The sequence below is a fragment of the Podarcis cretensis genome (genome assembly GCF_951804945.1).
Source record: "Podarcis cretensis genome assembly, chromosome: 13".
NCBI classification, from domain to species: domain Eukaryota; kingdom Metazoa; phylum Chordata; class Lepidosauria; order Squamata; family Lacertidae; genus Podarcis; species Podarcis cretensis.
The window spans coordinates 43,475,258-43,495,335 of NC_137182.1; the positions used below are offsets into that span (position 1 = coordinate 43,475,258).

Sequence of the window (20,078 nt, forward strand, 5' to 3'; positions counted from 1 at the left end):
GCAGCGAATTAGCCTTGTCCTCAGCGTCTCTGAGGAATCTGTACTCCTTGGGTCTCTCAAGCAGCGGAAGGACGCCTTCTCTGTTCCCCTTGGACCTCTGGACCCCCCTGACCGAGTTGCCATGGTCCGCAAAGACCTGGCCTTGTATGGCAAAAAGTTGGAGGAGTCGGCTTTCAACAACCAAGTAAATGGAAAAATGAAATGTTGTGTTTGCACATAATTTCGCTCCTTGCACCGTGTTCACTCTTGAGCACCACCTATATCCCAGTGCAGGTTCCAGATCAGCTGTGAAGTGGTTGGTCTTTGCTTGTTGCTCCACCTGTGTTTCTTCCTGATTATTAATGAGAAAGAAGCAGGGGAGAAAAGGAGTGGTTTTCCTGGGCTATTCAGAGCCAGAGGATGGCCTAGTAGTGGCTGGAGAACTACCGAGTCCTGGATTCAAATCCAGACCCTGCTGTGTAACTGGGTGACGTTGGGGCCAGCCACTGTCTCTCCTTGGCCTAACCTACCGTGCAAGCATGGTTGCGAGGATAAGAGGGGCCACCTTGAGCAACTTGGTTGGGGTAAAACGTACTAAAGCGTTGTGCCCATGCTTTTCCCCTTTCCCCCTCCAATGATAAATTATCCAGTGGTTAGAATGGAAATGGGGAGCCTTTTTTAGATTCAAGGGCTGCATCACCCACCTGGGCAGTCTCCCGGGGGCCCACATGCCACTGGTGGGCGGGGAAAGTGGGCGGAACAACATCTGTAAACTGTACAGTGGTACCTCGGGTTAAGTACTTAATTCGTTCCGGAGATCCGTACTTAACCTGAAACTGTTCTTAACCTGAAGCACCACTTTAGCTAATGGGGCCTCCCACTGCCGCTGCAGCGCCGTAGCACAATTTCTGTTCTTATCCTGAAGCAAAGATCTTAACCTGAAGCACTATTTCTGGGTTAGCGGAGTGTGTAACCTGAAGCATATGTACCCGAGGTACCACTGTACTTTTAATAGTCTTTCACTAATAATTCTCTTCATGCTTCTCTCTGCAATATTTCACATAGACCTCCTTACAAAACTTCTTGTAGTCCTACTATCGTAATCTGCTGATTACAATTACTTTTCAAATAATTCACATATTTACTCCAGTCCTCCAAGAATCTCTGATCCTGCAGGTTTCGAATCCTTCCTGTCATTTTATCTAATTCTGCATAGTCCATTAATTTCATCTGCCCTTCATTCCCTTTTTGTGAAGCACCACTTTAGCTAATGGGGCCTCCTGCTGCTGCCGCGCCACCAGAGCCTGATTTCTGTTCTCATCCTGAAGCAAAGTTCTTAACCTGAAGCACTATTTCTGGGTTAGCATAGTGTGTAACCTGAAGCATATATAACCTGAGGTACCACTGTGCATGTTGTATAGTAGCCTGGTTCGTTCACACAGTCACACGTTCCTTTCTGTAGGCAAACAAAGGGCATTGCTGGAGTTGAAGCACACATTTTAGCTAGGTAAAAACAGCCGGAGGGGCTGGTAAAGGCCCCAAGGGATAAATAGAAAGGCTTGGGGAGCTGCTTTTGGGGGGTGCCTGGGGCCTGAGGTCGTCCCCCTGCCCAAGCAGAGGACGCTTTGAGACTCTTGATTCCCCCTGTTTCCCTACAGATGCGGCTGGTGCTCCTGAAGCGAGGCTCCCGGCAACCTCTGTACCTGACCCTGCTGACTCAGGACCTGCGGCTCTTTGCCCTGTATGAGAAGGTGAGGCAGCTGTTGAGACGGATCATGGGTTGGGGAGGAGGAGGAGGAGTGACAAGGCATCACATAGCTCCAGACCTCACAGTTGGTCTTTCTGCACAGTTGGATCATCTGTTTCTTCTCCTTCCTCCCCCCCTTATCCACAAGCTCTCGGAGAGGATCCAGAAACTGCCTGTGTCACTACCTTTGCTGCTGCAGCACCTGCTGGGCTGCCTGGAGCAAGATCATGGGGAGGAGATGGTTTCTGTTGCCCTTGTGTGTCTCTGGGCCAGCAGAGATGGTAAGTCCCACACGAGGGGGAAATTAAACAGTGACATTGGGCACAGACCAGAGGCTATTGGGCCTGTGAGGGCCACACCAGATATCCTTCCCATGCTGCCATTTGTGATGATTTGTGTTTGTGATGGTCTCTGGGCGATTGTCTGCTTTCGATAATTCCTCTACCTGTAAATATTTCAGGGAAGACACATTGCTTTGTTTCCAATCTGAAATCCTTCCAACTTTTCAAATACCACAGATGTGACAGGGGAGGCGGTGGGTTATTGTGCTTCTGTTGCACTATAGCACAAGAGTACCCCTCCAGACTTCAGCAATGGATTCACCCTCGCCATCATTTGGCTGGGTTGTCCCAGCCATTCTGGACAGCTTCCAACACACACACAAAAAAAAACATCGAACGTAAAAAACTTCCTGATACAGGGCTGCCTTTGGATCTCTTCTAAAGGTTGCATAGTTTTTTGTCATCTCAGCATCTGATGGGAGGTTGTTCCACAGGGCGGGCACCACTACCCAGAAGGCCCTCTGCCTGGTTCCCTGTAACTTCACTTCTTGCAGTGAGGGAACCGCCAGAAGGCCTCAGTGTCCAGGCTTGGGTAGCAATGTAGAATGACAAACAAAAGCAGGATGTTGTTTGGACGGTCTGGTGTAAATCACCACTAATGCACTATTATCAGCAAAATCCACCCGCAACACACATACACACACAACACACACACACACACACACACACACACACACACACCAGTCTGCAGGGTCCTACTGTGATGTATCTGAGGCAGAGATGGCCAGTGTTTCTGATTATATTTATCTGATGGCCTGCCTTCCAGTTAAATGATTCTCAGAGTAGCTTACAGGCTACATAGACCTCTGGTTGATGCATGAGGCCAGGCCATGTTTCTCTTCAGCTCTACAACCCCAGAGCAGGCAACCTCCAGTTGGATCTGAGTGTTCCTTCTAATGCAGGAATATGCAGCTGTCTCATACGGGGATCGAACTTGCAACCTTGGCATTACCAGCACCATGCTTTAACCAACTGAGCTATTCGGGTTCCAGTGGCACTTGATCTACATCAGGCCAGTTGTTGGGGGATGCTGGGAATCATAGGCCTGGAGGGCGCAGATTCCCCCGCCTACTCTTAGATAGATGACTGTGGTCGTGACCTTCTGCAGGTCTCATGGAGCGAGATCTCTACGCCATCCTTGCTGACTTGAAGGACCTGAATGGGACTGACTTCACCATGGAGCACGCCATCTGTGTCGAAAGACAAGCCAGGAGCCAACCCATGGCCCCCTTCTTTGACTTCTTGCGGAGCCTGAGGGGGTGCGTAGTGATATTAAATTCCCCAGAATAATCTTTTGGAGAATTTTCTTGAGAAATTGGTGCTTCTTTGAGGGGTGGGGTATTAATCATCATCATCATCATCATCATCAATAATTTATTATTACTATTATTATTCCTGTCATTGGGGAGTTGAGACTCGGGCTCCCATCCTTGGCCCTGGATGGGAGAATACTATCCAAGCACATTTAGGTAGTTTTTGAGAGCAAAAAATCCTGGCTCTGTTTTTGGGAAGCGCTGGGTTTATCACTCTCTGCTGTCACCCCACAGCTTGCTTGGGGCATGTGGCTCCCCCTCAGGGCCTTCAGGCTCTCGGCTGCATCTCTCTAGCGCCCCCTTGAGGATGGCAGTAGAACGGCGCTATCTGAAGAATTCAGGCTTGGACTACACAGCTCATATGCTCTTGGCAGGTAACCCTTCTCACCTTTTTGGTACTATGGAATTCTTGGTCTTTGGCTGCTTTTTTCTTTCTTTTTTAATCAGTGGGTTGAAATATGCCACCTTTCAGCAGACCTTGGTAGTACTCCAACCAATCTCTTAAGTGGCAGCCGGCTCAATAGGTCAGCAAGGGGTGTTGCAGTTCAGCCAAGTGGCCTGTAGTGGGTGCTAACAGAGCAGTTGTCTCGCATCTCTTTTGTTCTTACAGCTCATTGGTGGAAACTGGTAGGCTTGGACGATTCCTGGAACCAGAACTGTGAGGCAGAGGCCTTGATGGCCCTCCCCTATCACATGGTAAGTGATGACTCTGCTAGCCATTGACGACTGGGGAACTAAGAGGCCATGTTGAATAATATTGAGACTGGAGAAGCCAGTATAAGTTGCATTTTCAGCAGAATTTAGGGAAGCCACTTGAAGCATCTGCTGTGTTGAGCTATTTCATTGATGCTTTTGTTTGATTTGCTCATTGCAAATAGCTCAGTCTGTAAATATTGATAATATTTGCAATGGGAGTTGAATAATTTTGATTGCAACTGTAGATCTCAAGATTACCAAGACGAAAATTGGGGACGGGGTGGAGAGACTTGAGAATAGAGCTCTTGTATGGAGGTGTGGATCTGCACTGTATCCTTCAGCGAAATGAACATCCTCCCGTTTATTTATCAAAATTATTTGTATGCCACCCTCTTGCAAAACCTGAGAGTGGTGTGCGGCAACATAAAAGCAATGTTTTATGTTTAAAAGCAATAATTGCTCTCCATTGTGGAAGGAATTTTGATCCTCAACCTACCTGTTCCAGTCACCCAGTCTTTTTATGTGCGGTTATTATTAGCTTACGGCCTAGAACTGTCAAGTAAATTTGTGAGCTCTGCAGATGCCTTCTTAAACCACACTCTTTTGTCCATTAGGCCCAAAGTGAAAACTTTGAAGTGCTGAGTTCTCTGCTGACGGACCTGAGCTTTGTGAGCGCTCATGTCCGTCTGGGTCTCCTCCACAGCCTCTCTGAGGCCTACGCACTCTATGGTGAGCCACTGATGCCCCCTAGTGGTTGGGATGGAGGTAGCAGTTCATAAAGTGCCATTGTCCCTTGTTGGATTAGAGGTTTGAAGACTAAGCTGCTCTCTTCCTGACTGAGATGAGAAATTTGCAGGCTGGGTATTGGCAAAGCTGCTCCTGGGCTGGGCCAGAATGCAAGGCAGCACTGTGGAAACGCAAAGGGTCGTTTCAGGTCAGATGGGCATACTGAGATGTGAATTCATCCAGTCCGTTGAAAAAGGATTCTTTGGCCTTTTCAGAGACTGCGTCTGACTTGGAGGTTGATGAGACTGTGAGGACCTTCCGGGCCTTCCTGCAAAGAAACATGGGGCTGCTTTCCCAGAATCCTCTGCTGCTTCTGCAGCAGGCAGCCAACGAACCGCACGGCTCGTCGCTGTGTGTTCAGGCTATGAATGAGCTCATTGACAATGGGAGGCCTATCCTGAAATGGGCTAATAAGCCCCAGGAAGCTCAGAAGGCAAACAGGTAATTCTGCAAAGTATTCGCTGTATTTCATCTTTTCCTTTTTCTGTAAGGCTCACGGATCTTGTTTTGGTTCTCTTTCCCCCCCGCCCAATGCCCAACAGCCTTGTCCTGAGCCTGCCTGCCACTCCTTCCTGTGTCTCCATTGCCCCTTCTGGAAAGCTGGCTGCTGTGGGCACTGCTGATGGAATCCTGCACCTCCTGGATGTAGAGACTGGGCAGGTAAAAACCTGGTTTGATGTGTCCCACTTAATAGCACCCCCTCACACAACACACACCAAGTAGCTGCCAGGCCTAAATTGCCGCTTTGCGGAGAACATAAAAACCACTGGTCCATCTTGTCTGCACTTGATGGGCTGCAGTTATTCAGGGCTTCAGACAGTGGCATTCCCAGCCAGGGAATGCTGGGACCTTCTGCATTTTCTACCTGTGAGCCCAGGAGCTTGATTGACATGTGTGTGGATGTGGGTGTGGGTGTGGGTGTGTGATGGTTTACAAAGACTGTTCTGAAGTTCTGACGTGCTCCACATCCCTTCCCCAAATACCTAGGAACTGAAGTCCTTGCTGAGTGCTTGTGATGGGATCTCAGCCTGTGAGTTCTTGTCGGAGGTAACGGTCTGCCTCGGGGCCTTTAACGGACGCTTGGAGCTGTGGAGCCTGAGGGAAGGATGCAGGTAAGCCTCTCCAAAACGGTGGTCTGAGCCGGTTCCACAGCACAGATGGTGACGGCTGCTCGTTATTTACCTGTGAGGCAAAATGAGCAGCAGTGGTCTGACATGAGGTTGGCTGGAGGGAAATGTTTCCCATGGATTTGTAGTGCTGGAACAGCAGGCAGGGGACCCAGATTTAGATCTGGCAGTCCACGTACCAATTAATGGCAGACCCAGGAACAATGTATGCTGCAAGTTTCTTCCCTCATGACGTTTATTTTCCTTTCCGTTATCAACATCCAAATGGTGTTTAAAAACATTCCTGTTCACCCAAGGATTTGATGATGATGATAATTTTATTATACCCTGCCCACCAGGCTGGGTTTCCCCAGCCACTCTGGGTGGCTCCCAACAGAATACAGTGGTGCCTCGCAAGACGAAAAGAGTCCGTTCCGCGAGTCTCTTCGTCTTGCGGTTTTTTCGTCTTGCGAAGCAAGCCCATTAGCGGCTTAGCGGATTAGCGCTATTAGCAGCTTAGGGGCTTAGCGGATCAGCTGATAAGCGGCTTAGCGGTTTAGCGGATCAGCTGTTTAGCGGCTTAGCGGATCAGCTGATAAGCGGCTTAGCGGATCAGCTGTTAAGCGGCTTAGCGGATCAGCTGATAAGCGGCTTAGCGGCTTAGAAAAAGGGGGAGGGAGGAAAAAAACCCACAGGAACTCGCAAGACATTTTCGTCTTGCGAAGCAAGCCCATAGGAAATTCGTTTTGCGAAGTACCTCCAAAACGGAAAACCCTTTCGTCTAGCGGGTTTCGTCTTGCGGGGCACCACTGTATTAAAAACATGATAAGACATCAAACATTAAAATCTTCCCTAAACAGGGCTTCCTTCAGATGTCTTCTAAAAGTCAGATAGTTGTTTGTTTCTTTGACATTCTTTGATAGTTGTTTGTTTCTTTGCTCAGCTGGGTGCCAGCTTTAAGTGACATGTTCCTCTTTTCGTTTTGCTCGTGGGGTGTTTTAGGCTCATGGGCACAGATGCCCATAAGACCCAGATCACGGATTGCTGCACCAACGCTGGCTGCAAGCTGCTCGCTACTGTCTCCCTGGATGGCCACCTCAAGGTATTTGCTCTCTTCCAAACTTTTCCTTCCATCTTATTTCTGTCCCAGCTTTGAGGGGGATGACGGCCATTTTGACAAAGGCCACATGCTAGAGCACTATTACACTGCTTTAAACAGTTTGAAAAGTTGAAGAATTCTGGAAACTGTAGTTTAAGAGTGCTGAGAGTTGTTAGGAAACCCCTACACACCTCACAGAGCTACAGTTTCCAGAGTAACCTGGGAATGTGGATTGATTGATAAACCACTCTGGGGATTGTAGTTCTGCCAGCAGTTTACTTGCATAATCAGGGTATATAGGTGGGGACAGATACTCTGTCGTGTGCAAGTAATTACAGAACGCTTCCTTAAGGGGATGGGAAAAACTTATGGATTGCCAGTAGTGACACACTTTTATTTTTTAACAGGGAAGGAATCCTTTTAGTATGCAGTAGCGATAATGCTTGTTTGTAATTTTCTTTTTCAGCTCTGGGAATCTACTCATGGTCAGCTGACACATGAACGAGACTGCTTGTGTCCTTTGAACTGTGTGGCCTTTCACCCCGAGGGTCAATTGGTCGCTACCGGAGGGTGGGACAGAACTGTCACCGTCCTGGATGCTAATGAGATGAGTGTGACCTCGGTGAGGAAGGGGGAAATATTCTAAATATTGTTGGTTAGGGGTGGGTTAAAGAGATCAAGACAATGAAAACAGAGGCAGCTTTCAGATTTAGTCTGTTTCAGAGATGGGAGAATCTGTGATCTTCAGATGTTGCCAAACTCCTATTAGTAAAGTCATTTAAATAACACAGCTGGAGTCTGGAGAGAAAAGTCCTGATAACACTTGACTGAGGAAAATGAACAAAGCAGCATATAATTTGAAAAACAGAAAATAGGGAGACGTTCAGCCAAATATACAGGGGAAAACTCTCTCAGAACTACACAGCCAATCAGAGCATGGGATACCTCACTAGAAATCATGCCACTCTGCTAAGCCTCTGATAACAGAATTAACCTTTAAGTTACAAATTGAAGCATCCCTGCTGTTTCACTTCTGACAACCACAACTCCCCTGATCCGTTGCCTCTGCTGGCAGAGGGGGCCGATGAGAGTTTCACTCCATCCACATCTGCAGAGTCGCAGGTTCCCCATCTTGATGCACCTCCTACAGAACAGAGCAGCTTTTTTGACTCCTGTTTCCCCTTACAGGTGATGAAAGGCCACGATGCCTCCATCCATTCCATTTCCTTCTCCTCGGCTGGAAATGTTTTGGCAGCAGGAACCCTGATGGGATCTGTCCATCTCTGGTCGTGGCAGGAGGCTGTTGTCTTGAAAACATTCTCAAGTCACTCGGGTTGTGTCTCTGTTGCTCTGTTCCTCCCAGGTGGTGAACTGCTCACAGCAGGAGAAGATTGCAAGGTGGTATTAATTATTATTATTATTATTATTATTATTATTATTATTATTATTTTGTATTGATTGGGAATGGGTGGAATGTTGGGAAGAAATATACAGAGAGTTGGGTGTATCCCATAGCTGTCAACTTACAGATTTGAAAATAAGGGACCAGCAGCCTCGAAAATAAGGGATCAGCAGCCAAAATAAGGGATTTTGCCTAGTTTATGAGTTCTATCGGCCCTTCCCCGCCCGAGAGGGAGGGAGAGAGATTCTCTCCCACGCCACCCACGAGCCCAGCATGAGGCTGTTGTGGCGCCGTGACGGCCGCTGAAGCGCCGCCCTTCTGCGTCCCTCCCCATCCCCTCCTCTTCCTCCTCCCTCATGCCGCCTCCTCAGCCGCCACTGCTGCTGCGGCCTCCCGCTTCCTTTGGCAGTGCGGCGGAACTCTTGCAAGAGAGGGGCTGCCTGCTCGCCCGCCTCCACCCATCTCCTCACGACGCGCCCCTGAGGGGGAAAAGGGTGAGACAGAGACGCGGCGGCTCGTGCGCGCTCTCTCCTGAGGCGGAGTACCCTGAGCCGCTGCTTCCCTCCCGAGCCAGGCGAGCATGAAACCCGGGAAATTTAAGGGACGTCATCAATCTGGGACAGCAGCGGGACATGGCACTGGGATAAGGGAGTTTCCGGCCAAATAAGGGACGGTTGACAGCTATGGTGTATCCTTTCCAGAATCTTGGGAATTGTAGCTCCATGGTGTGGTCACTCTTAACAAACTTCAGTTCTCAGAATACTTTGGGAGGGTAGCAGGGAAGCTATGACTGTTCATACAAGGTGTGACCGGAAAGTTCGGAGAATGGCCACAGAAATCGGACAGCGAGAAATATTCAAACGTACAATCGGCATTGGAAACCCACAAAATACTCACAATTGTGTACGGAGAGGAATCTGTAACTCGAAAGACAGTGTATGAGTGATTTAAGTGTTTCTGTGAAGGGTGGCAAACCATCAAAGATGACCCTTGGTCTGGCAGACTGCCGACAAGCAGAACGTCGGCAAATGTCGACAGAGCTCTTGAGTTATTGATGCAGGATTGACATTTGTCCGTCCAAATGATGGCGAAAGAATTGCATAGTCCACATGAAATCATCACTGAGGTTACTGAGTTGTCCCACCTTCCATATTCTCCCGATCTGCCCCACCGGATTTCTTTTTCCAAAACTGAAATCTGTACTGAAAGGGCACAGATTTTCCAACATTTCACATGTCCAAAGTGCTGTGACGAGGGAACTGAAACCAGTACGAAAAGAGGACTTCTCCAGAAGCTTCCAACAGTTCTACGGACGTTGTCAACGGAGCATTGTATCAGAGGGGTTCTACACTGAAGGCCTGTAAGGCATGTACATTCGAATATTTCTCGCTGTCCAATTTCTGTGACCATTCACCAAATTTTCTGGTCACACCTTGTAGAATCACAGAATTACAGAGCTGGAAGGGACCCCTGAAGTGTTTAAGTAGGATAATAGTGCTTTAAACAGTGTGGATGCGGCCACTGAAGAGAGAGAGAGTGTTAACATTGCAAGAGGGATCTCTTCTCAGTATGATCTGTGCATGTCTTTGTGCCTAGCATAACTGACTTTGTGCGTTCTGAGTTGCATACTGAGAGCCAGTGTGGTGTAGTGGTTAAGAGTGGTGGACTCGTAATCTGGTGAACTGGGTTCGATTCCCCGCTCCTCCACATGCAGCTGCTGGGTGATCTTGGGCCAGTCACACTTCTCTGAAGTCTCTCAGCCCCACTCACCTCACAGAGTGTTTGTTGTGGGGGAGGAAGGGAAAGGAGATTGTTAGCCGCTTTGAGATTCCTTCGGGTAGTGATAAAGCGGGACATCAAATCCAAACTCCTCTTCTTCTTGCAGGTCCAGCTTTGGGCAGGTCACCAGGGGCAACTCTGGAGAACCTTGCTGTCAGCAGTCTCCTCCCCAGCTCTGTGCACTGCAGCCAATCCCGATTGCAGTCGCTTCGCTGTGGGGCACCATTCGGGAGACCTCCGGGTCTTCACACAACTTTGGCGTACGTTTTGCATTTGTCTCCTTAAGCCATTTGAATCCTCGACGAAACCCTGCGGCCTCCCATATGTTGTTGGATTTCCGCTCCCATCAGCCTTGGCAAGGTCAGGCAATATGGGAGGTGCAGTCCAACAACATCTGAAGGGCACCATATTTGCTGTTCCTGGTGTTTATGATGATGATGATGATGATGATGATGTATATGCTGCCCATCTTACTTGGTTCCCCAGTAAGAATTGCTGCCTAGGTGCAATTCTATCCTGGAGGACTGGTCTTCAGCGCTCCCAAGTTCTTCCATTTTTTTTCTGTCTCTCTTAGACGCTCCACTGCCCCACAGTGGTGCAACGGGGGTTGCTTTCTGTAGCCTGGCCTGGCTGGACAGCATCCACCTGGTTGGGGGCAGCAGCGACGGGTCCCTGTACATCACAAACACTTCCCAGTACAGCCGCCTTTGCCTCCGTAAGCTGCAAGGCCACAAAGGAGCCGTGACGGGCCTCGCCGTCTTCGAGAAGCTGGTGGCATCGGTGTCAGGTGATTTGGAGAAGAAGCCCCTCGTGGGAGGCGTTACGTTGCTTGCCTTTTTCCATCCTTGCCTCTCCTTAGGGCTTCAGCCAGAAGCTGTAGATGAAAGGAAGGGAAAGTTTGCAGGGCTGGATAATGCAGGGGTTGATTTAGATGACCTAAGTAGCTTCTCTTTTGCCTTGCAAACTGCATGACAGTGGAAGGAGAGAGGGAAGCTTGTAGTAAGAGGCAGAGCTGATGCGGGCTTTGGGCTTAGGCTCCAGTTATCATGTGGGCCCATTGTGTTTTTTCCCCCGTCTGAAAAACCTTGGCGATCCACTTTCAGTCATTGTAGGACTATATTGAGTTTAGATGGACCCAGTTACTCTTGGTAAGAGCTTCCTATCTTCCTTCCTTCCTTTTTTCTCCCTCCCCCTCTCCCTCTCTGGCTATACCAGCCTACTCGAGAACCGCTTGTGTTGAGATTTCTCCAGAGCCTAGGAAGTGATTGGTGCCTCAGGGATGGGTGCCCCTCCCTGGCTTGCTTCTGCACTTTCTAGAGTAGGCCTTCAAAAAGTTGGCTTTCTTTTCTGGCCCAGTGACTTGGCTGGTCATGAAAGTGGAGCAACTTCTATCAGAGCAACTAGGGTCCTGCATTGTCAAAGTCTGTGGGGAGAGCAAGGCCAGAGACCTAGATGGAAGCAGCTTGCTGCAGTCGCCATGTTGTTAGGGGTGTCCATGGCAAAGGAGAAGCTGGCTGCACAGCCCTGTCTTCCATCTGGGTCAGTGAGGATTGAGTAGAGTCCCGAGGGTCAGACATAGAGGCCTGGAGGCCTCCCCTCCTGATCCCTCAGTCTGAGGCATCCATTCTTTCACCAGAATTTCCCCCCTCATATTCTTTTTCTCTTTTCTAGAGGATTTCACTGTCCAGCTGTGGTTTTCAGAGACTCTGAGACCAACGGATCCTGCTGCAGATGCTGACACCCTGCCCCTTGCTGTCCTCCGGGGTCACACCGGGGGGGTTACATGCTGCGCCTTCAGCCTTGACGGCCGCTACCTTGCCACAGGAGGCAAAGACCGGGTAAGGCAGCCTTGTCTTGAGGAGAGGGCTCCTCCACAAGGCCCAGCAGGGGTGGCACAGAGCAGCTTCCTTGATCTTCCCCTTGCAATGCACACCTTTGAATAGATGTTGATAGGCGCTCAGAGCAATTGTGAGGCTCAGCTGGCCTAACTAATATCTCAGTGGGCAAGCCTGTGCACCAAACGAGATGCCCCAGAATCCTTTGCAACATACTTCTTGGCAGAGGAGATGCTGTGGCAGAGGCTGGAAACCTTTTTCAGCCTGAGGAGCTGCATTGCCTCTGGGGCAACCTTTTGAGGGACCCATGCCAGTAATGTGCAGGCCCAGAAGTAAGCAGAGCAACAGATACGAATTTTGCCTCTTGTGCAGTGGGCAAGTGTCTGCACCCCACCCCTTCCTACATCCAGGCAAGCAAGCAGCACTATCGGAGTTCAGTGACACACATTCTAGCCAGGCAAAAGTATTCAAGGGACGGTGCAGAGCAGGGACATGGAGTGGGAGTGGCCCGAGGAGAGTCCTGAGGGCCACACGGAAAAACCTAGAGGGCCACATTCGGCTTCCAAGCCAGAGGTTGGTCATCCCTGTGATATGAAAAGGCAGAAAGTGGGGGCGGGGGGAAATACTGCTTTTGGAGGCGGAGCAGAGTAAGGAACAGGGCAAAAGACTGGTGTAATGTTAACAAAACGTAGATTCTTATTTTTTTCACTGTGTTCTGCTCTGGTTTTCAGGCCTTGTTTCTCTGGGATGTCAGGGACCCCTCCCAGAAGACCCCTTCCTTCTGGCGCTCCATGCTTTTCTGCCACCAGGACTGGATCTCCTGCTGCGCCTGGGCAGGCCCCATGTTGGTGAGTTTGGACAGCCACTGCACGGAGTGGGTGGGTAGGTGGGCTTTTCATGCACGAAGAATCCCAGAATTGGAGGAGGGAGGACCAAACAGAGCCAGCTTACACCCTTCCCAAAGGGCAGGTCTGGGCACCCACCTATTTAACCTAGCAGCTCTTTGCAGTAGCTCATCCTGCATGCAGTTGGCTCCTGCATGCAGTGAGTGGGGAGGAAAGCTAGTGTTTGGGCACAAGGGGAGCTAACAAGCTGCTTTTGGGTTGTCTTGGACTCCCAGCTCTCATCAGTTGCAGCCAGCAGGGCCAATAGTAGACATTTATTATTTGGATTCAAAGGATGGCCAAGTAGGGATGGGAGAAGGCAGGGATTTCAGTTCTGACCTGTATTCATCATACTTGTCACTGTTTCCATTACACTGCAGTTTGGTTTCTGCTAAATGTTCTCTGTTAAACATAAATTACAAAGCTGTTTACATAACTTACGTAACTTACATTTATTTGAGTGTCAAAATGATGGCAAAAAGTCATCAGTTACATATCCTTTGTGGACCTACAAACAACGTGAATGAGTCCCACAACAGGCAGACATGTGAATTGCAGCATTTGTTCACTTCCTTTTCTACGTTCCTCTGAATTCTCTGGCAACCCCAGGCCTCGGAGCAGGCACCAGTGAAGGGCCCTTGTCAGGGTGTTGGGACGGTGGCAGCTGCCCCAAGGATGCTAGGTGCTGATACTGGCTTTGATGTGTTTGGTACCCTGGTGATAACTTGCTGGCTGATTATTTGGAACATCTGATTCCTCCTGTCATCTTCCAATGGGGAAATTGAGGTGGTTGGGAGTATCACCCATGGCAGGTCTCCTAAATCTAGCAGCCTCTGATGTACATCCCACCATTTCTAACTTCCTGCCTGTCCTTTGCATTGTTCCCCAAACAGCTCACTGGCTCCAACGACTGCACCGTCTGCCTCTGGGATCCCAAAACTGGCCAGCGCCTCCAGGAATTCCTGGGCCACCAAAGCCCAGTATGCAGTGTCATGAGTGAGGTAGGCAATAGAATCCTTCTGAGGCTTCGTCCTTCATATTCCTACCTTGGCCCTAGACGCGTTCCTGAATTCTGCAAAGCATGCTACGTTGGGCTTTGCGGATTCTAAAATGAAGAGGCAGCAAGTCACAGAACATCCTCTTCTTCATCTGCCTGAAATGGAACCTGAGGGGACAAACCAGATGTTGCGTTAAAGACATGTTTGCTTTTAATGTGCATATTTTTCTGGGTGGGGCTGGAAGGAGTTGTACTCCAAAACCTCTGGGGAGCGCCAGGGTGGGTGAAGGCTGCAAATAGCAACGGCCGGTGGGTGGGAGAAAAACCTATCTAGGTTGCCTTCTCTTCCCCTCCTGAAGAGAATCCCTCCTTTTTTTTTGGAAAATGCCATATTTGCATTGGGAGGAAATCTCCCACAGATACCAGCCGCCACAGCGAATCCTTACATTAAAAAGCAAAAACAAAGAAACACTGCTGTACAGGTTAAATCAGAGCATTGCAGAGTTGGAAGGCACCAGGAGCTGGTTTATCTAGTGCAGCCCCTGTCAGTGCAGGAATCTCTTGTCCAGCGTGGGCCTGAGCTATCCCAGCTGAGTACAGATACATCTTACCATCTTGCATAGTTTGGCCTTGAGTGTCTTACGGATGCCATTAAAAAAACCTCAGTGCTGTTCCCAGGTCCTCCCAGGTCCATTCTAGTCTCCCCAACTCTATTATTGACCTTGTGTCTGTGGCCTATCCTGCCTTGGCTCCCCTTTTTCATCCTGGGTACCACATTCCATTCTGGGCAGGCTTCCTGGGGCCACATGCCAGTGGTGGGTGGGGCCAGAGGCAAAAGTGGGTGGAGCAACAAATGTAAATGTTCCCCGCACAACGCCCCCTTCTCCATCCATGCAAGCAAGAAGCACTATCAGAATGCAAGGGCCTGTTCCATCCAGGCAAAACCACTTGGGGCAGTGAAGTGAGGGGTGCGGCCTGCAGGGAGGAATCCTACGGCCGGATGCGGCCCCTGGCCCTGAGGTTCCCCATCCCTGCCTTAACTCTGTGCTTGGAACGCTTGTTGCAGTCGTCCTCTGGATAAATCTGCATGGCCTTGGTTCATCCCTTGTTGACTGCTACTCTTTCTGGTTCCTGTGACAGAAAGAACATGTGTTCTCCGTGGGCAGGGATGGGATGCTGGTGGCGTGGAACCGACAGGGGCTGGAGATGACTCGCTTCCTGGCTCACCCCGACCGGGCCAACCACTGTGCAGGCTTCAGAGATCCACGTAAGATACTTCAGCCACCACTTTTTGAAAATCCAGGGAAGGGAAATGAGCTCTGAAATTCTGGTCTCTGTTACTTGACCATATGATACATATGATAAATGCAGATTTGCATTTATTTTAGATGAGCATATGGTTAAGGTTCACACGAATATGTACAAGTTTGAATGCTCAAATTGTTCACTTTCCAAGTAAGGTATTGCAAGCAGCCCTTTCAAGACTGTAGATCTGAGCTGTCTAGCAGATTTTGAACTTGGTAATGTAAGAATACCAAGGTCTGACAGGGGGCTGTGGGTTGCTGAGGAGTTTGACCTCTCTGAAGAAGCTTAGCTTAATTACATGACTGAAGACCTTTCTTTGGTTCCTGCAAAGTCACCTCCCCGTGAGAAAGTTGGCTGATTTTAGTTGCCAGTTAGATGAGGAAGATTTTAGTGAATTCTGGAAATAATAATTTTATTATTGGTCAGATATGATTTTATAAATAGCCAGAATTAAAGAAAAAATGTGAAAACAGATTTTCAAAGTGGGGAAGTATTGCCCTTAAAATTGGGCAGTGAGGGGTATTGTCACTTGGAACAGCTGACCTCACTTTTACCCTCTGCCCTAACTTCATAAACATGTTGTTAGTACATTTCTTTTTTATTTTTCTTTTCACAGGGGAAAAAGAGTTTATTTTGGCTGCAGCTGGCGGTGATGGCACAGTGAAACTTTGGAAGCCCCTGAAGGTGAGAGATGGGGGGAATGTGTGTGTGTGTGTGTGTGTGTGTAGATTTGATGTACTAAACTAACATTCGCCAACCTTGTTCTCTCCAGATGTTTTGACTATAACTCCCACCAGCCCCTAGCCAGTGTTCTGTGGGAGTTGTAGTTCAGAACATCTGGAGAGAGCACCAGGTTGGTGAAGGCTGCCCTAAACAAAAATGCCCTTGAAAATTTGGCTGGTGATTTGACTTCTCAAAGACTCTGCAGTTACTTGCGTTAAGGGCAGCCTGTTATCCATAGTTGCCTAATAAATATCTTAACGTTTAGGCTCTATTCCCACCCACCCCAAAAAAACAACCCACAACCTCTTGGCTACACTTGTAAGGCTGGGCAAACGAGCCACAGCAGCAGTTTGAAGGTCTCGTAAATGTCATACACATCACCTCTTCTGAGGCTGTGTACCCAACACACCTTTTAAAGCACATTCCAAGCACACTCATTCCCTCAAAGGATTCTCGGCACAGTAGTTTACCCTTCGCAGAAGGACAAGTCCCAGCAGCCCTTAACAAACTACAGGGCCCAGAATCCTCTGAGGGAAAGTGTGCTTGGCATGTGCTTCAAAGGTACAGCTTGGGCACACCCTGGGCTTGTCTGCCTCTCACAAATAGGGCATGCATGAGGGGAAAGTGACAAAAGTTGGCTGAACTTCAGAGCTGCTGGAACACTTACTGAGAACTAGGTTAGAATATGGCTTAAACTCTTCTTAACTGATGGATCAAGGTATCATTCTTGTTGTTAGTGGATAGGAGCCAACCTGGTCTGCCCTGCACCTGTTGTTGTTGTTTAGTCGTTTAGTCATGTCTGCCTCTTCGTGACCCCATGGACCAGAGCACGCCAGGCACTCCTGTCTTCCACTGCCTCCCGCAGTTTGGTCAGACTCATGTTCATAGCTTCGAGAACACTGTCCAACCATCTTGTCCTCTGTCGTCCCCTTCTCCTTGTGCCCTCAATTTCCCAACATCAGGGTCTTTTCCAGGGAGTCTTCTCTTCTCATGAGGTGGCCAAAGTATTGGAGCCTCAGCTTCACGATCTGTCCTTCCAGTGAGCACTCAAGGCTGATTTCCTTAAGAATGGATAGGTTTGATCTTCTTGCAGTCCATGGGACTCTCAAGAGTCTCCTCCATAATTCAAAAGCATCAATTCTTCGGCGATCAGCCTTCTTTATGGTCCAGCTTTCACTTCCATACATCACTACTGGGAAAGCCCTGCACCTACACCATAATAATCTCTCCCTCGTGGGCAACTCTTGGCACCTAGACCCAAGCCCTGTTCTGCCTCCCAGCTCCTTGCTCACTCGTTTCCTGTTTCCTCGCAGCTGGCGGAACCTGACGTCTTCCCTGGCCACTGCGCTGCCATCTGTGGGGCTGCTGCTTCCCCAGCATCTTCCTCTTTCCTGACAATATCCAAAGACAACACAGTCCGAGTGTGGGCTGCCCCCAAGGAAAAGGGTTAGTATCGGGGTAGGGGGCCTTCTCGCAGCTCCCTCCTCTTCCTGCATTTGTAGGTCGAACCAAAAGGTTGGTTGGGAGCACAGTTGCTTGTGTTTTGCGTCCGTTACCAAAGAGCCCATCTGCCTTATATCGAGGGAGGCCATTGGTCCACCTAGCTCAGTATTGTCTATGTGGATTGGCTCTGGGCTCTCCAGAAATTCAGGCAGATTCTTCCTAGCCCTCCTTAACGATTGAAACCGGGAGCCTTCTGCATGCAAGGCAGTTAAGCTCTCCCGCTGAGCTTACAGGCCTCCCCACATTTAATGACCAATTTGGGTGTGTTCATTTGTTGTTAGAATTTTGTGTCCACACGATTAAACCAACTGTGTTTGGAGTGGAGGGTGGAGAGATTTCCAGCTGACCTCTCACGACGACACATTGTGGCTCCACCCTTTCCCCTCACTGCGCTCATTAGGGTCGCACAAACACCATCCATTTCAAGCACACACCCCAAGAATCTTGCGAACTACCCCCTCACAGAGCTACAATTCCCAGTGCCCTGGACAAACTACGGTTCTCAGCATTCTTGGGGAGAAGTTGCACGTGTGCATGTGACCAAATACGCTTTTAAAAACTGCAAATTGGTTGGCCCCAGCTGATCATTGTCTTGCTGAGCTGTTTCCCCCCTTGCTCACCAACAGGAGCCGCCAAAGACCTTCCCTCTCACCACGGTGCCGTCACGGCCTTGGCCTGGTCCCCCGATGGGGACTTCGTTGCGTCTGGTGGGGAACGCGGAGACCTGGTCCTCTGGCACAAAGCCAAGGCTGTGGAGAAAGTGAAGGTAAGTCCAAGGGCGCTGGACTCCCCAACATCATCTGAAGGGCCACAGCTTCCTCACCTCTCGCCTCTCCAGTGCCGGAAAGAAGGCTTGGAGGGAGAAGCCACCACCTGGTGGCCATAGAGTTGGAATGGATTCTTGAGGGTCATTCAGTCCCAACCCCCTGCAGTGCAGGAATCTTCTGCCCATTGTGGGGCTTGAACCCACGGCCCCAAGATTGAGAGTCTTGTGCTCTACCAACTGAGCTATCCAAATGCACCTTGGGCTTTGTCCGGCCCTTCGGTATAGCAAACGGTTGCATGAGTGGCTTCGCTTCTTTCACCACCCAGGCCGGCCAGCGTTGCATCAGTGCCTTAGCCTTCATTTCCACCCGCACCATCCTTGTGGCAGCTGATGGGATCAGCCTCTGGTACATAAGCAGGCAGCGCGATGGAACCATCAGGTAAGGTTGCACAAACCGTCCCAGGACTGCTGGGTCTCCATTGTGAGCCACTTGTCCTGGGAGTGCCTGACTGCACAATGGAGCTTTCAGCCCCATAACCAAGAGAGAGCTCCTCCGGGCCTCTGCTTCTCCACAGCTGTGTCTCCACAGCATGTTGCTGATCCTGAGTTTTTTTGTATTCTTCTCTCTCTGTGTATTTCTCCCTTTTCCCCTTGCACAGCTTGACCCGCAAGAAGTGCCTGCGCCAAGCAGAGGAGTCTTCTGCGCTCTGTGTGGGGGTGCTCAGGCCCAGCGGCCCCATAGTGCTAGGAATGGCTGACGGAGATCTGCTGGTGCTGCAGCCTGGAGCCGAGAGCTTCCAGCAGAACCCGTGAGTTGGGAGAACGGCGGCCCTCAAGGGGCCGGAGGAAGACATTTCTAGGTGGTTGAACGTTCCATGGCTCCAATACAGATCTTTTTCATCTCCATCCCAGATACACAGACAAAGTATGGGATATCCAGCAGCATGTGAGCTTTGACATATCTGTGTCCGAGGAGGAGGAGGGGCATATCTTTCACATCTGGGACTCCGTGCACAGCCCGACCTTGTTCAAGATGGTGAGTGGCCACTGAGGCAAGGCCCAGGTGGGAATCGCCACAGGATTTGGCCAATTGCTGAGCTCTGGGCCTGCCAGGCTGCATCTCCCTGCATGTTGTTGTTGTTTAGTCATTTAGTCGTGTCCGACTCTTCATGACCCCATGGAACAGAGCACGCCAGGCACTTCTGTCTTCCACTGCCTCCCGCAGTTTGGTCAAACTCATGCTGGTAGCTTTGAGAACACTGTCCAACCATCTTGTCCTCTGTCGTCCCCTTTTCCTTGTGCCCTCAATCTTTCCCAACATCAGGGTCTATTCCAGGGAGTCTTCTCTTCTCATGAGGTGGCCAAAGTATTGGAGCCTCAGCTTCACGATCTGTCCTTCCAGTGAGCACTCAGGGCTGATTTCCTTAAGAATGGATAGGTTTGATCTTCTTGAAGTCCATGGGACTCTCAAGAGTCTCCTCCAGCACCATAATTCAAAAGCATCAATTCTTCAGCGATCAGCCTTCTTTATGGTCCAGCTCTCACTTCCATACATCACTACTGGGAAAACCATAGCTTTAACTATACAGACCTTTGTTGGCAAGGTGATGTCTCTGTTTTTAAGATGCTGTCTACCTGCATAACCCCCGCTTATTATTGGTGGATTGACGTCCCATCTTTTTCTCAAAGGGGCTCAAGGTGACTTATATGGTTCTCCCCCATTTCATCTCCACAGCAACCCTGTGAGGTAGGTTAGGGTGAAGGGGGAAGCCCAGGGAGCTCCATGTGGGGGACTTGAGCCCAGATTTCCCAAGTCC

General features: G+C 49.6%; 1 protein-coding gene across 3 annotated transcripts in view; it reads left to right on the forward strand.

Annotated features, from left to right (window-relative positions):
- The window catches only part of TEP1 (telomerase associated protein 1), a 55,009-nt gene that overhangs the window by 31,226 nt on the left and 3,705 nt on the right, over positions 1-20,078 (forward strand). For all 3 annotated transcript variants that reach the window (XM_079951513.1, XM_079951512.1, XM_079951511.1), the window contains exons 28-52: positions 5-184; positions 1,638-1,730; positions 1,875-2,007; positions 3,176-3,326; positions 3,615-3,754; positions 3,991-4,076; positions 4,691-4,805; positions 5,078-5,303; positions 5,405-5,522; positions 5,850-5,974; positions 6,971-7,070; positions 7,534-7,689; positions 8,256-8,465; positions 10,355-10,508; positions 10,823-11,035; positions 11,920-12,086; positions 12,815-12,931; positions 13,861-13,968; positions 15,105-15,231; positions 15,886-15,953; positions 17,306-17,438; positions 18,122-18,261; positions 18,588-18,700; positions 18,921-19,070; positions 19,174-19,297. In XM_079951513.1, coding sequence (XP_079807639.1) covers positions 5-184; positions 1,638-1,730; positions 1,875-2,007; positions 3,176-3,326; positions 3,615-3,754; positions 3,991-4,076; positions 4,691-4,805; positions 5,078-5,303; positions 5,405-5,522; positions 5,850-5,974; positions 6,971-7,070; positions 7,534-7,689; positions 8,256-8,465; positions 10,355-10,508; positions 10,823-11,035; positions 11,920-12,086; positions 12,815-12,931; positions 13,861-13,968; positions 15,105-15,231; positions 15,886-15,953; positions 17,306-17,438; positions 18,122-18,261; positions 18,588-18,700; positions 18,921-19,070; positions 19,174-19,297 — 3,447 coding nt within the window. The remainder of the gene's footprint in view (positions 1-4; positions 185-1,637; positions 1,731-1,874; positions 2,008-3,175; positions 3,327-3,614; positions 3,755-3,990; positions 4,077-4,690; positions 4,806-5,077; positions 5,304-5,404; positions 5,523-5,849; positions 5,975-6,970; positions 7,071-7,533; positions 7,690-8,255; positions 8,466-10,354; positions 10,509-10,822; positions 11,036-11,919; positions 12,087-12,814; positions 12,932-13,860; positions 13,969-15,104; positions 15,232-15,885; positions 15,954-17,305; positions 17,439-18,121; positions 18,262-18,587; positions 18,701-18,920; positions 19,071-19,173; positions 19,298-20,078) is intronic.